Source organism: Glycine max, chromosome 19 (assembly GCF_000004515.6).
Source record: "Glycine max cultivar Williams 82 chromosome 19, Glycine_max_v4.0, whole genome shotgun sequence".
NCBI lineage: Eukaryota > Viridiplantae > Streptophyta > Magnoliopsida > Fabales > Fabaceae > Glycine > Glycine max.
Window position 1 is genome coordinate 30642620 of NC_038255.2, and position 16366 is coordinate 30658985.

Below are 16366 nucleotides of genomic sequence, written 5' to 3' on the forward strand. Positions count from 1 at the left end.
TATTTTTTTATAAGAATTTTAAAGAAACTTAGTATATTATATAAAATATCAATTTTTATATTAATCTTCTAGTTTTTTTAGCTGCAAAATCAGTATTATCTATAGGTGGTTGTTCTATAATATTTTCCTCGTTGTCAGTATGATCTATCAGTGATTGTTCTATCACATTTTTACTTATTGAACTTGTTTCTGCATCATTTTTATGAATAATAACAAATTTATCAAGGGCACCACGTTGAGATTCAATTAGCTTTTCAACTTTTCATTTTTTCTTCAATTTTTCATAACCAGATTCATACTTTCTATTTGACATTTTCTTTTGTAAATAATCAAAATAAAAAAATTAACTAAATATTAAAGAAATCTAAATAAACTAAGCTCTAAAATAAACTCTAAAATAAATATAAAAAATGATGATCGATGAACAGAACGATAGAACCTGGAATTGGAAACAGACAGAGATTTTGTTGTTTAGATGTTGTGTCAGGCGCAAGGGTGCTACATGATACGTGTTGTATTGCTGCGTACCTAGAGTCATGCCCGTGAAATGAATCATTCCACCAATTCACCGGGTATTAATAGAGATTTACTTTTTTTGGATAAATAAAATACTTTAAATGACATTAATTGTGATATTGATTAATTTTTAAAGAGATGATATGGATTGACTAATTTTTAGGGAAGAGAGAGATTCTAAATTATTTTATTTTGATCAGTTAAAATTTGTTAATAGTTAGTAATAAAAAATTTTAGGGGCCTAAAAAATATTTTTTTTTGGGCCTTAGGCTGATGCCTAATTTGTCTACTAATTTGCACGACCCTGGTAAGTCCGTGTGGGATTTTTGCTGTAAAATAATAATTAAAACGTTTCTAAAAAAAAAATAGCTTTCGGCTAAATATCTCAACGTACATAACCCAATGTTTTGCTGGTTGAGTGTTTCAATCATTTGTGGATGGATATATTGTGGCTTTTTTTACCAAATAGGGGTAAAATTTTGCCCAATTTTCTAATTAGGGGTATATTTTAAAAAATTAATCAAAAGGGGATAAGTCGTATCACTTGTTACTTAGAAGTTGTAACAGTTGTTACGACTTTTTATTTTATTTTATTTTACTGAAATCGTAAAATTATTTACTACTTTAGTTCAAAACTTTGTTTTACGACTTTAAAGTCATAATTTTCTATTTATTTTGTTGAACTGAAGTCTAGTTAAAAACTTTTTTTGACGATATTTTTTTTTTTGGTTTTACAACTTTAAAGTCGTAAAACTTTTTTTTTAATTTTTTTAAGGTTTACGACTTCAAAGTCGTAAATCTGTTTTTTTAGTTTTTTTAAATTTACAATTGTTTACGGTTTTATTTTTATTTTAAAAAAATATTTAAATATATAATAAATAATATTAAGTTGACTTATTTATTAGTATTTTTTATGATTTTATTTGATATGTTATTAATTTATTTTAATGTTTTATTATTTAAAACATGTTATATATATTTTTAATATAGTTTTATTTAAGTGTTTTTTTTATTTAAAGTTTAAATAATCTATTAATAAAAATACATAAAAAAATTAAAATGAGATATTAAAAATTTGAAAGATTTAATTTAAAAATTGATTATATTTAAATAAAAATTACATATTTGTTATACTAATAATGAGACGATGTCCCATAATGAGTTTTTCTAGACATGTGTCTCAGTCTTTCATCTTGTTGTACCTGAATTTGTCTGTGTTTGTTGTCCTCTTGGTCTATGATCTCTACCTCTTCTTGTTCTAGGATGCTCACGTATAATTGTGTGTTGTTGTTGAGGAACATGATCACCACCACCGTTGTTATCATCATCATCGTTGTTATTGTTGTTATCATCCTCCTCCTCCTCATCTTCATGACCCATGTCACGCATTTGAGTAGATAATGATGGACGATAACAAGAACTCGGTAGTGCTAGATTATATGCAGATGGTGGAGTGTTGGAAGTGGTGACAAACATTTGTGAGAGGCCATAAAAAACATTTGAGGTAGAAGAGACTTGAAATGAACATTGAGGTATATATGATGAGAATTGATGTGAACCTGAGTAGGAGCGGATCGTTTGATACAGGCTACGAAGGTTTGGATGACGCCACTTCCGGTGAAGGAAGATAAGTCAGGGTAGACGCCACTTCCGATGAAGGAAGATAAGTCAGGATAGACGCCACTTCCAGTGAAGGAAGATAAGTCAGGATAGACGCCAAATGCAGGCTAAAGGCCCAAGTGGAGAAGGACGAAGGCCCAAGTGGAGAAGGACAAAGCCCCCGAGTGGAGAAGGATGAAGGCCCAAGTGGAGAAGGATGAAGGCCCAGAGGCAGAGACACTATCAAGACTATTAATTGTTGCTGAAGGCCCAAACTAATTTGAAGGCCCAAGTTAAATAAGTTTTTAGTTATAATTTATTTTTATTGTAATTTTGGCCCAAACTGTTTAAAAGGCCCATGTCTATTTTTATCTTTTTGTTCAGCTACACTATAAGTATGGGTTTTTGTTTTGAATAAAAAGACTTTTGGGGCATTTGATAAAATTGGGTGAGAGTTTCTCTCTGGGTTCCTTGTTGAACCAATTATCAGACTTATCAAGGTAATCCTTGTGGCATCTACCCTGACTTATCTTCCTTCACCGGAAGTGGCATCTACCCTGACTTATCTTCCTTCACCGGAAGTGGCATCTACCTAGACTTATCTTCCTTCACGGGAAGTGGCGTTTACCCTGACTTATCTTCCTTCACCGGAAGTGGCGTCTACCCTGACTTATCTTCCTTCACCGGAAGTGGCGTCATCCAAACCTTCGTAGCCTGTATCAAACGATCCGCTCCTACTCAGGTTCACATCATCTGGTATCAGAGCTTCGGCTCTTGATACAGGTTCTATCTTATCCTATTATTTTTCTTTGTAATTTGTCCAGGTTCGTGTTTTGTCCTTGTTCTGTTATTTGTTTTCTTGTTTGCGTCTTGTTGCGTTCTTGTTTGTGTCTTTGTTTCGTTCTTGTTCTTGTCACGTTTGTGTTCTTGTTGTTGTTCTTGTTTCTAGTGTCTTTCAGACTTTGTGTCATAAAAAAAAAATTGTTTGGGTTCTATTTCAAGTAAAAAAAAAAAGTTGCAGAAATTTTGAAAAAAAAAAGAGAAGAAAAGAAGAAAGAGAAAAAAGAGAAAGTGGGTGTTTGATCTTTGAACACGAAATTGAGGCAGTTAGAGGCTTTTTTTTGGCAGAAAATCGTGTACCAAATCCCCTTATCTAGATTCTCCTCTGAATTCTGAGCATTTTGATATATAGTGGGCCTCAAACGGACAACCGTAGCAAAAATTATGAGCATTTGAAGTTTACTTGTCATATCTGTTATCTTATCTGTTATCCTATCTGTTATCTTATTTGTTATAATATCTGTTATCCAAATTAAATCTAATTTGTTATCCAAATCTGATCTATTATCCAAATCAAATCAAATCAAATTTTTTATCCAAATCAAATTTGTTATCCAAATCTAATCTGTTATCCAAATCAAATCCAATCTGCTATCCAAATCAAGTCCAAGTTGTTATCCCAAATCAAATTTGTTACTCTGATAATTATATTGTCTTTCCTTTTATTTTATATTACCTTGTGTGTCTAATTCGATCCATCCAGGAACTTAAGAGGGAGTGAGTGGTAAAAGGCAAGAGTGAAAACATCACACAAAAGTCTATATTGAGAGCATCAAACACGAGTGAACTACCATTAAAGAGAGAAACACGTGAGTAGAGTGTGGTGAGGTCCTGAATTTTTTTAATTTACTGCAAAATTCTTTGTTCCTTAATCATGGCAAGAGCTGGTGACAATGGTGGTGTATATCATCAACTGGACGAATCTCAATGCTTATTTCTGGACGCGTGGACTACACAAATGCAACGTTTGTTGAACCGTAACAAAGAAAAGCCTTACAGACGAATAGCCAAATCTTCCTCATTTACTCTTAAACCTCTATCCCCTAGAGAAGTGTGTGATGACCAAATCAGAATGGGAGAAAAGAGAGAACAAGAGAAAGAAAATAGTGAGGCAGCATAAAGGAATATGAAAAAGAAGAGTGATACACCCGAGGAAAAGAGTGATACACATGAGAGAAAATTTAATTATTTTGCAGAGGCGAGTGAAGTGAGGAAAGTGTTACCTGCTCATGAACCACTCAATCTACAGTATTGCAAAGATAGTAAAATTTCTACTGATAATTCTAATGAGTTTACTATTTCTATTTCTCCTAGTGTTCAACCATTATTGCAGGAATTTAAAAATGTCTTTCCTAAGGAGATTCCTCATGGACTACCACCTTCAAGAGGCATAGAATATCAAGTTGATCTCCTCCCCGGAGCTTCATTGCCTAACAGGCCAACTTACAAAAGCAATCCCCAAGAGACTCAACGTAAGGATGCACATGCCAAAGTTGAGTATGTGAAAAGATTGTATGACCAAGTGAAGGTGCAAATTGCAAAGAAGAATGAAAGCTATGTCAAGCAAGCCCACAAGAAAAGGAAGGAAGTGGTACTTGAACCCGGTGATGATCCTAAACATTTGAGGACAAATGTTTTCCAAGAAGGAGGGAATGATGAGAATCATGAAACTGGCCAAATACAAGCTAAAGGCCCAAGTGGAGAAGGACGAAGGCCCAAGTGGAGAAGGACAAAGCCCCCGAGTGGAGAAGGATGAAGGCCCAAGTGGAGAAGGATGAAGGCCCAGAGGCAGAGACACTATCAAGACTATTAATTGTTGCTGAAGGTCCAAACTAATTTGAAGGCCCAAGTTAAATAAGTTTTTAGTTATAATTTATTTTTATTGTAATTTTGGCCCAAACTGTTTAAAAGGCCCATGTCTATTTTTATCTTTTTGTTCAGCTACACTATAAGTATGGGTTTTTGTTTTGAATAAAAGGACTTTTGGGGCATTTGATAAAATTGGGTGAGAGTTTCTCTCTGGGTTCCTTGTTGAACCAATTATCAGACTTATCAAGGTAATCCTTGTGGCGTCTACCCTGACTTATCTTCCTTCACCGGAAGTGGCGTCTACCCTGACTTATCTTCCTTCACCGGAAGTGGCGTCATCCAAAACCTCCGTAGCCTGTATCAAACGATCCGCTCCTACTCAGGTTCACATCAAGAATCCTAGTGGTTGAAAACTTTGTTGACATTGTGCTTGTGACGGATGATGTTGGGACATAAATCCAGGAATATGCATTTGAGGTACATTGGGTTCTGCATATGATTGATGTTGGTGATGACCAGGATAATACTATGATTCAAATTTACAAAGTTAGAAATAACAATGAATAATAATATCAAGAATGATTAAAATTGTAAAGTAAATTTACAACCTCAGTAGATACTGCTCCTTCACGCGATATATATCATCTAATTCGATGTATATACCATTGCAGGTATTCTGAATTTTTATGTAAAAGACCTTGGTCCATTTCACCATGAACAATATAATCATTCCAATGATTCCATTTGACAATCCAGTGACGATGATGGTGAGGCCAAAAAATATCTATTCTCCCTCTCATATCTATGTCGTGGAGTTAATCTAGGTTTGATGGGTCATCTGGAATAATTTGTCACAGTCCAAATTGTCTCATGATCTTGTCTATTGGATGTCATTCCACAATTGCAAAACATATGAGAGGGACTTTTGCCCGAACAATCATTGATACCTCTACATCATTAATTAATGACCTTATTTCTGGGGTGTCATAAGGAGTCCACAAGAACTGCAACACATACATTATTATTGTAACATATTTATAATCAAATAGGAAACCGGAAAAAATAGTTAATTCATGAAAATTAAAAAATGAACCTCATTAATATGTAGTCTATCAAATATGATGCGTATCAATCTCACTGAATTGGTGGGAATATTTGTTTCGATCCTTGAACGAGACCACCTTCGTGCAAGAGGAAATCTGAGTCCTTCTTGTACTTCTTCCATGGATAGGTGATCTATCTTTAGGGTAATACATTTAATGCGGTCCCACTTAGATTCTTTTATAATTGCCCATAATATTGTTCGTTTAGTGAAAACAAATTCGGGTATCGAAATCAAAACCTTGATTGCAAACATCCATCAACGGTTTGGTTACACTGTTTCATACAAAAAAGCATGGACAACTAAATAAAAAGTCCTTGAAATGGCATTTGAAAGTTGGGAACAATCATACAGTTACCTGCCTGTATGGTTGACAACTGCTCAACACTTTGTACCAGGTACCATAGTAAAATACAAAACTTCATCTTCAATGAAGGAAGGTGACGATGACCCTTCTAGGATGATTCTTAATCGTGTATTTTGGGCGTTTAATCCATGCATTGAAGGCTTCAAATATTGCAAGCCACTTGTGCAAGTAAATGGGACATTTTTAACTGACAAATATCATGGTACTTTGTTGACTGCCATCGGACAAGATGGTAGAAGGAACAATTTTCCACTTGCTTTTGCAATTGTTGAGAGCGAGACTAAAGAAGCTTGGATGTGGTTCTTGCATTATATGTTACATCGCAACCAAATTTGTGTATTATATCAGACAGGGGAACCGGTTTGCTAGCAGCTTTACAATCCAAATGTGTTGGCTAGAATGGACTAGATGTTTCATCCGTGTATTGCATTTGTCACATTGCATCAAATTTCAACAAACAGTTTTAAAATGTTGACTTAAAAAAACAAGTCATCAATATGGGTATGTTTCTTCCTATTTCATGCATATTCTTGCTTTATTACATGTTCACTAAATTTATTACTCCTTGTTTTATCTTTTGGCATAGGGTATAAGATGAGGAAACTACGATTTGAGGCTAGGTTGCTTGTTATGTGAGCAGAGTTTCTACAAGTAGTAGATTGGTTGGATCAAATTCCTAAGAGTAAATGATTTCAAGCCTACGATTAAGGAAAATGGTATGGCCATATGACTACCAACCTTGCCGAATGTATGAATTCTATTTTGAAAGGAGTCTGAGCATTACCTATTAGTGCCTTAGTCAATGAAACATTTAATAAAATAAATGATTCATTTGTTACTAACGACATCAAAATCATGAATATGATAAAGGCAGGACATAGGTACTTCGAAGACGTATGTATCATGATGTAAGAAAAATCAACACATTGCTACCTCGCATTACGTTCGCATGTATGTTCGAGAAACAAGGGAGTTTGAGGTTCAAGAAATTTCAAATACGCGACTTGGTCGACGAGCAATGGCATGCACTGTCAAATTGAATGAATGGTCATGTGATTGTAGACAATTTCAAGCACTTTGACTACCTTGCTCGCTTGCAATTGCAACATGTGCTTTTTGCAATTTAAATTATGATGACTTTGTTGACCCTGTATACAAGTTGGAAAACATTTTCAAAGTTTATCAGCATAATTTTCTTTCCCTTGGAAGTGAAGACACATGGCTTCAATATTTAGATCCACATTTTATGTCTGATCCTTCAAAATGACAACATACATCAGGCAGGCTGGCCACTACTCGAATAATTAATGAGATGGACGAACCAATTCCAAATAGGCCTAAGAAATGCTCATTATGTAGAAGTGAAGGACATAATCGTACTAATTGTCTATACAAATAAGTACATGACTAAAATAACTTGTACTTTTTATGTTTTTCTTTCATTTGTATTGTGCGTTTTATATTAATGTATTAATTTTGTTGTTTTTAATTTTTATTAATAGATTATTTAAACTTTAAATAAAAAACATTTAAATTAAACTATATTAAAAATATATATAACATATTTAAAATAATAAAACATTAAAATAAATTAATAGCATATTAAATAAAATCATAAAAATATATATTAATAAATAAGTAAACTTAATATTATTTATTATATATTTAAATATTTTTTTAATTTTTTTGAAAATAAAAATAAAACCATAAAGAATTGTAAATTTTAAAAAAAGCAGGTTTACGACTTAAAAAAATTAAAAAAAAAGTTTTATAACTTTAAAGTCGTAAAACAAAAAAAATTAAAAAATTACGACTTTAAAATTGTAAAAATAAAGTTTTGAACTAAAGTCGTAAATAGTTTGACGACTTCAGTTAAAAAAATTATAAAAAATCATAACAACCACTCAGAAGTCGTAACACCTATTTTGAAAAGAACCAAAATAAATGTGATAAAATCTAACAAAAAAAATTGAATTTATGTTTTGGTTTATATTATTAGTTCTAAAAATTTCTGATTGGCGAGCTACGGCAATTGCACCTATCAAAGCAACTAAAAGGATTATTGAAATTAGTTCAAATGGAAGTAAAAACTCTATTGATAAATGAATTCCAATTTGTTGACCAGTACTTATCAAATCTTGCTCTATAATCTGATTGGGTCTTGTAGTCCAAATAATCCCGTGCCATGATGTATCTAGAATAGTAGTTATTAGTGAAACAAAGATACTTGTACAAACCATCAAAGTAATTCCATCCCCAATAGTCCAAAGACGAAAATCTTGATAATATTTGGAATCATTCATAAACATCACAACAAATATTATTAAAATATTTATAGCGCCCACATAAATAAGTAGTTGTGATGCAGCTACAAAATGAAAGTTTAATAAAATATAAAATAAAGATATACTCTTACGACTTACCCATTTTAAGTAATTTTTTTAAATATATTCCCGATTAAGAAATTGGGTAAAATTTTACCCCTTTACTAAAAAAGCCATATATTGTGGATTGAAGAATTAATATCGAACTGTTACTTTAACCATAGCTTCGTGGAATATAACTGATTGTCCAAAGAATGAAATTTATCATAGTTGTACAGTTGAAAGACAAAATTTGATGGTGTCGGTGTCATGACTCTTGAGCCATGTCTCTCTCTGTAAATGTGAAGCAACAACAGTATCCTTCAGTTTACTTTCCACAAATACTTTAGCATAGAATTTTTTTTATCATGTCATTAATATATTTATGAATTTTGCTGATAATTAATTTTAATAAAAAATTCTGACTGATTATCTATAAAATTCTTTTTTTATAATCATGTTTTTTTAATTAACAAGATTTGAATCTAATATCTTAGAATAAACTAAAATTAACTACATTATTTCACTTCTTACTTCTACCGTAACATCATTGCAATTACTACCTACCGCGTGGTGAAAATATTATCACCCGAACCCTCTTTCATTATCAAGTCCTTGACACTCTAAATATCTTATACGAAAACTTCATTTGCAAGTTAAAGTCCCCCAAGATTCTTAAGTAATCAAAATTTTCCGAGAATATCCTTTATTATGGTCTATCGTGCTTTTCTTTTGAGTGCCCCGATTCCTTTCATGCTACATTGCTTTCTGAGGGTAATTATTGTTGTCCTCTATCATACTATCTACTGGATACTATTTATTATGATCACTCCACTTCAACCTTCGTAAGGACACTCGTCTTACCCTTTGTTTTTATTCCTGTGATCTGTGCAAAGTTCTGAATATATGAAAACTTGTAACCTTTTTTTTATTTATTTATGAAAAATTGTATTGTTCATTTAAATTTAAAAGTAATTTCTATGTATAAACAATAATTTAAAAATAAAAGTGACTATACGTATAAGACACTGAATAGACCCCACCTGAAAAGTTGTGACTTTTCATAAAATTAGATCAATTGAATAAATGCGACTTTTAAAAAATAAACATAAAATGTTTATAAATAAGAACATTCTCTATGCACAGTGAACTCTAATTTTTATTTTTTACTCTCGAGTCATTTACAAATTCATTTGCCTTTGCTTTAACGCACAAGAGGTAGAACGAATACTCGTGCATCTTCGTTATATTCGAAGGAAATTTGTCGTGAAACCCAAATTGCAACGAAGTCTCATCATTAGTAAAAGCGTATTAAGCCTAAAGCTAAGTGTATATCTACATGTTGAAGATATTGTGATATTTTCCCTTCTACTTTTTCGTTTTCTACTATTCAATGATCCTTTCTCACCAACACAATGTTCATCATATTTAATTAATCCGTGTTCTAAAGGGAATATTCAGATAGTTCAACTGCATATTTTATTAGTCACTTCCTGCGTCTTCTTCAGTCATTCTCTAAATTTCCGGCATGGGATCTTTTTGGTGCCCCTTTTACACTCTTTCACACTTTGTTGTCAATTATCATATTTCCCTATAAGCTTTCTTCTGTTCTATCACCCTCACACTGATCCTACTTCTTCTTTTGAGAAAGGCTCATCTCAATTACAATTAGTATCACTATATTCTTCTAGCTATAATTCCTTGTCTAAACCAAGAGAAATGCATCACAAAATGGTTTCACATTCAATAATGCTAGTTCAGTAGTTTCATTGTGAGATTCAGCATTTCAGCTGTTTGATTTGTTCTTCTCTACACTACTTTTGTTGAGGTTGTTGTTACTTGTGAACAGTGCTTCAAACCTTCACATTGCCTAAACTAAGAGCAATGCATCACAAAATGGTTTCCATTTCATTAATGCTTGTTTTTTTTTTTTTTTTATTCGTAGGAATCAAATATAGTATAAGTGGATTTACAACACTCACACGCTGCCAATGAGCTGGATCCCCTTGGTATTAATGCTAGTTTCACTGTGAGATTCAGCTGTTTGATTTGTTCTTCTCAACTACTTTTGTTGAGGTTGTTACTTGTGAAAAGAGTGCTTCAAACCTTCACAATGCCAAATACATATTTCCCACTAAGGTGGGAGAGCACTGGGGACCAATGGTGGTATGCATCACCAATAGATTGTGCTGCTGCAAATGGCCACTATGACTTGGTTCGTGAGCTGCTAAGAATTGACAACAACCACCTTTTCAAGCTCACTTCCCTTCGCCGAATTCGCCGCCTCGAAGTCGTGTGGGACGGTGAAGAAGAACAACAGTTCAGTGATGTTGCAAAGTGCCGCTCTCAGGTGGCACAGAAGCTGCTTCTTGAGTGTGAGTCCAAGAGAGGGAGCAGCAGCAGCAGCAAGAACTCTCTCATCCGTGCAGGGTATGGAGGGTGGCTAATGTACACTGCTGCATCAGCTGGGGACTTGAGTTTTGTGCAGCTACTTCTTGAGAGGAATCCTTTGTTGGTGTTTGGAGAAGGAGAATATAATGTCACTGACATCTTTTATGCTGCTTCAAGGGGCAGGAATTGTGAGGTTTTTAGGCTGGTTTTTGATTTTGCAGTTTCTCCAAGGTTTATCACTGGCAAAGGTGGGGTTTTGGAGGAGCACGTTGGTGGGGATGTTCCTCCTGTTTACAAGTGGGAGATGAGTAATAGGGCTGTTCATGCTGCTGCTAGAGGGGGTAGTGTGGAGATTTTGGTGGAGTATCTTGCTAATTGCTCTGATGTTTTGGCTTATAGAGATGCTCAGGGATCTACTCTCTTGCATTCTGCTGCTGGCAGAGGGCAGGTTGAGGTGAGATTTTACTCGTTTTATTCATTTTTAGGTTGAGGTTTTTAATTAATGTTCCACTTTTTTTGCATCTAATGGTTGGTGCTACTTTATCTAGTGTGTTTTTTTTTTCCTTTAACTTCCTTCTGAGTTCTCATGAGGCATTTAGCAGATGACTATTCTTGTGGAGTAGTAAGAGCCTCTTCAAGAATCTCAGCATAGTTCTGTTAGCCAAATAGGAAAACATAGAGTAAACCCTTACTTTTATCCCGGATATTATATGTTATATAGCATTGGTGTTTTAGTCCCTAACATTTCTCTATAGTCACTTCCATGACTTTTTCATTTGTTAATACTTTCTTACTTCCTCTTTGACTGATGTTAAGGACTAGTGAATGATGTTTTCTAAAGTTAGAGACAACTGAAGTTTTAGTAAAAGTCAATGATTAAAAGAAATGGCAAAAATTATGGAAGGGATTAAAGTGAGGGCTTACTATAAAAAGAATATGATGTTCTTTTAGGTGTTGATTGAATATAAGATGCTTTGGATGCATGCTGTTACAAACACCTGGCATAGAATACTCTCTCTGATTACCTGAGTATGAAATAACAAAAGAATAAGGATCAGATCTAAACTATTACAATGTGGTGGTACACTTGGAGGAAGATACAGTTCACTCCAGTATCCCTTTGCCTTTAATTCATATGTTTGGTTGTGGTGGTTTGACTTTATATCTACTCTTCATGGCACTTGTGCAGGTGGTCAAATATCTCACATCATCCTTTGATATAATAAACTCCACAGATCATCAGGGAAACACTGCTTTGCATGTTGCTGCTTACAGGGGCCAATTAGCTGCAGTTGAGACTATAGTTTCTGCATCTCCTGCATTGATTTCTCTGCAAAACAACGCAGGAGAAACTTTCCTCCATAAGGCCGTGTCTGGTTTTCAGTCTACCTCATTCAGAAGATTGGACAGACAGGTTGAGCTTTTGAGGCAGTTAGTAAGTGGCAAAAAATTTCACATAGAGGAAGTCATCAATGCAAAGAACACTGATGGAAGAACTGCACTCCACATTGCCACAATAGGGAAAATTCACACTGATCTTGTTAAGCTCCTGATGACTGCTCCATCAATAAATGTGAATGTGAGTGATGCTAATGGCATGACCCCACTTGATTACCTTAAGCAAAATCCCAACCCAGCAGCATCAAATGTGCTAATTAGAAAATTGATTGCTGCTGGTGGAATGTTCCATCATCACAGTTCAAGAAAAGCCATAGCCTCACACATGAAAATGCATAGTATTGGAGGCAGTCCTGGAACATCATTCAGAATCTCAGACACTCAGATATTTTTGTACACAGGAGTTGAGAATGCATCAGATGCAAGCACTGATCAGGGAAGTGCAGGAATGAGTTCAACTTCATCAGAACACACTGCATATGACTCAGCAGCAGAGAACAGACCCTCAACAACAAGCAAAAGGCCTTCAGTGGCCGCCGGATTGAAACGAGTCCTTCAGTGGCCACTGGTGAAGGACAAGAAATCTGAGGGTATCAGGAAATCAATCGATGAGGGTTCATTGGACTCATGCAGGAAATGGGACATCAGTGATGAAATTCCAACCCCACTTAGACAAAAATTCTTTAGGCATTCAGCACTTCCTAACAACAAAAGGAACCTTTCTGTGAGGAGTTACCAGTCAAGTCCAAATGCTAAGAAGAGATTTGCTTCAGGACTGGTACATGTAAAGGTTTCAAGAAGATCAAGCTCTAGTTCCTTTTCCATATCCTCATTTTCATCACCTAGATCAATAGATAATAAGCAAAAGGGTTTTTGTGTTGACAATGATGTTGCTGGACCATCTTGCTCAAGTCATAAAAATGATAAATCAACAAATTCAGGGAAGAGAGCTTCTGTTAGCAAAAAGCTAAGGGGCCATTATTTCTGTTTCTCCAAAGCCTCAGTGGACAAGGAGCAAGAAAGCCACTGTTACAAGGATCATGATGTTTTTGTGAGTGGCTTAATTGGATGAATACTTTCTTATTTCTGAACAGGCAGGCTATTGTCAAATACAGAAGAGGAAAAGGTGCCGCATCAATGCAAAACTACACTGTAGGGATTTGAGGGCGTCTAGTGCATTCATTGTTTGCAAGTTTTTTTAGATAGTAAGTGATGAATTAAGATTTGTTCACCCTCAAATCTACTTGTTAATTGAAGATTCCCTTGTTAAAACGTGCTTCTTATCATCATATTGGCATCAAATCAGCGAAGTTTGATGTGTACAGTTAGAATTAGTATTGCACAAGTACTATGTATATTTTGTATGTTTTTGGGAATAAGGTGAACTGAAGGTTACGCACTATATAATCTTAGCCTATGATAGTGACTACTGATCACATCACGTGAATGAACGAGACACAAGGTGATTAAAAGGAAATTAGGCCTTATTTTAATAGTTAAGTATTCCCTTCATTTTCTTTTATAAAAACAATTTTTTTAAATATATGTAAATCTCAACAGCTTTTACTTTTATTTAAGAAAAAAAGTTTGTTTTATAATTAGAATTTACACAATTTAATAAAGTTTATTAATTTTCTTAATAAGCATAATATTATTTTTTTTATATTTATAAATGAGAATATACAGAGTAATATTTTAGCTTATATATTGTATAAGATAAATATTGAAATTTTAAAAAATGAATATTTGACTAAAATGAAATTTTCGTTGTCCTATTTTTTAAATATATGATTTTAGGTGACATTTGGTTTGAGTGTTCATTTTTGTTTTCATTTTCTAAAAATAAGTTTCATTTTTAAATTTTTAAGATTTAGAAAATATGTACTTTAAGGTACCACCACATTTTCAGTTCTTCTGAAAAGATTGAAAACATGGATTTGTTGTTTTCAGTTTTGTACCTATTTTTGATAATATTTTCTAAGAAAATATTTTCTAAATTTTAAACAAATGTAATTTTGCTCTTATTTTCTGTTTCTTTGAAAATAAAAATAAAAAATGCTCAAATCAAGCGCGGTTTATTTTTTGTTTTCATTTTCAAATTTTCAAGATTTATAAAACATGTATCAAGAAGAAAGTACTTTAAGATGCTACCGTGTTTTCACTTCTTCATAGAATGTTAGAAACATTGATGTGTTATTTTCAGTTTTCGACATGCTTTTGAAAATATTTCACTAGAAAATGTTTTCTAAATTTTGAGAAAACATTTTCATTCTTGTTTTCTATTTTCTTTAAAAATGAAAACAAAAAGCGCTCAAACCAAGTCCTACCTTAGTCTTCCATTTTTTAATTGAGACATTTTGTCCCTCACTTCTAAAAATTCAGGATTTTAGCTCCCTCTTTTTTTTTTATTGAGACATTTTGTCCTCCACTTTTAAAAAATTCATGATTTTAGTCCTCGTGCCTAATTTTAAACATTGACTATGTACTTTTTAAAATTCTTTTTATATAAATTAAGTTTATCAACAATTAAATAATTAAAAAAATTGTCATGTGGCTAATAAACAGACACATATCAATCAATGTTAATGGTGTAGACAATCAACATTTGAAATTAGTCACATGGACTAAAATTATGATTTTTTAAAAGTGAGAGACAAAATGTCTTAATTAAAAAATACAAGGACTAAAATTGTAGATTTAAGAAAACATGGAGACAAAAATTACATTTTAACCTAAATATTTTTAATTTTTTAATTATCATGTTATAGGTATAAAATATCTACTAATACAATTTTATTTTGATTGAGAAACTTATGAAGATCAATGAAAACTAAAAGTCATGAAAATTTGTAGTATTAAGATTGACAACAATTAAAATAGAATTATTATGAAAGTGAGTGGACAAAAGTAAAAGTACATAAAAATTTTCCTTTAAAAGGTAAATGATGACAAGTAATCTAAAATGTTGAAGGGGCAAAAATGTGTCATTAAATACTGTTTATATGACAATATTATAATTCATGCTTCATAGTTTATATATTAACTTGTCGACAATGGTTCCCGATAAGACATCGACCTCTAAGTGGTGAAAAATAATTTTCATGTTGACCACAACGAAGAACATGTATGCGCTAGTAATTAACAATGTTAAGTTTTCCTAATAAGAAACTAATGTGGTGGAAAAGGCATATTTCAAAAGTCACAGAAGGAGACACTAGGCAATCTTGTTTGTTCCACGAAGCTGGAAGTGTGTTATTTTCAAAGCCATAAACAAAACAATATGAAAATGTGCGTTACATAGGTTACAAAAGTAAGTGGAAGATTTGGTGACATCATGTGGACATGTACTTAAAATGAAATGAATTAACCATTAACCTCATCAACTATTGTCTTATTGGGACATAGACTCTCAAAATGCCTTCTCGTGCAAAATTATTTCCAATCCGAAAAATTATCTCTATGCCACTAGTGCTGCGTAGCGCAATCAATAATTATGACAAAACAAAGATTTGTTAATTCAATGTTAACAAACTTTTTCATCACTTTGGTGTAATAATAAAGCACCATTTTGTAACTACATAATGATATGTCATAATTTTTGGTTAATAAAATTTCCAGAAACATGGCTTTTAATTTGCTGGATAAAATATATGACTAATGCATGTACCTGCGTAACTAACCTTGTGTCTAACTTCGGGTTAAAAATATATGCACACACACGTGCTTTATCGATGGACAGTTTCATGTCAACAGTTGGCTTAAACACACATGGCATCCCCAACATTAATGAAACAATGGTTAGGCAATGTGCAATTGTTTGTACACGTATCCTTAAAATGATTGTTTGTTAATATTATTTTACAGAGGCATCATAAAATGTAAAGTTCACCAATGACTGACCTTTGGAAGTAATTCCGCATTTCCCCTGTTTGTAGTTGCATTTGGCCTTGGTTTTTCATGAACACCACTTGCCCTAATATT

General features: G+C 33.2%; 1 protein-coding gene across 1 annotated transcript; it reads left to right on the plus strand.

Annotated features, from left to right (window-relative positions):
* The first annotated feature begins 9773 nt into the window (after nt 1–9773).
* On the plus strand, nt 9774–13702 carry LOC100816987 (uncharacterized). Its single transcript, XM_003555110.5, has 3 exons — nt 9774–10424; nt 10542–11441; nt 12177–13702. Exons 2-3 carry the CDS (start codon nt 10710–10712, stop codon nt 13455–13457), a joined length of 2013 nt encoding a protein of 670 aa, XP_003555158.1. The 5' UTR covers nt 9774–10424; nt 10542–10709; the 3' UTR covers nt 13458–13702.
* The last annotated feature ends 2664 nt before the right edge of the window (nt 13703–16366 follow it).

Excerpts from the sequence above, each read along its gene's own strand:
- LOC100816987 (XM_003555110.5), top strand. The coding sequence starts at position 10,710 with ATGCCAAATACATATTTCCCACTAAGGTGGGAGAGCACTGGGGACCAA. Across the intron at positions 11,442-12,176 it reads CTGGCAGAGGGCAGGTTGAG|GTGGTCAAATATCTCACATC; the intron begins GTGAGATTTTAC and ends GCACTTGTGCAG.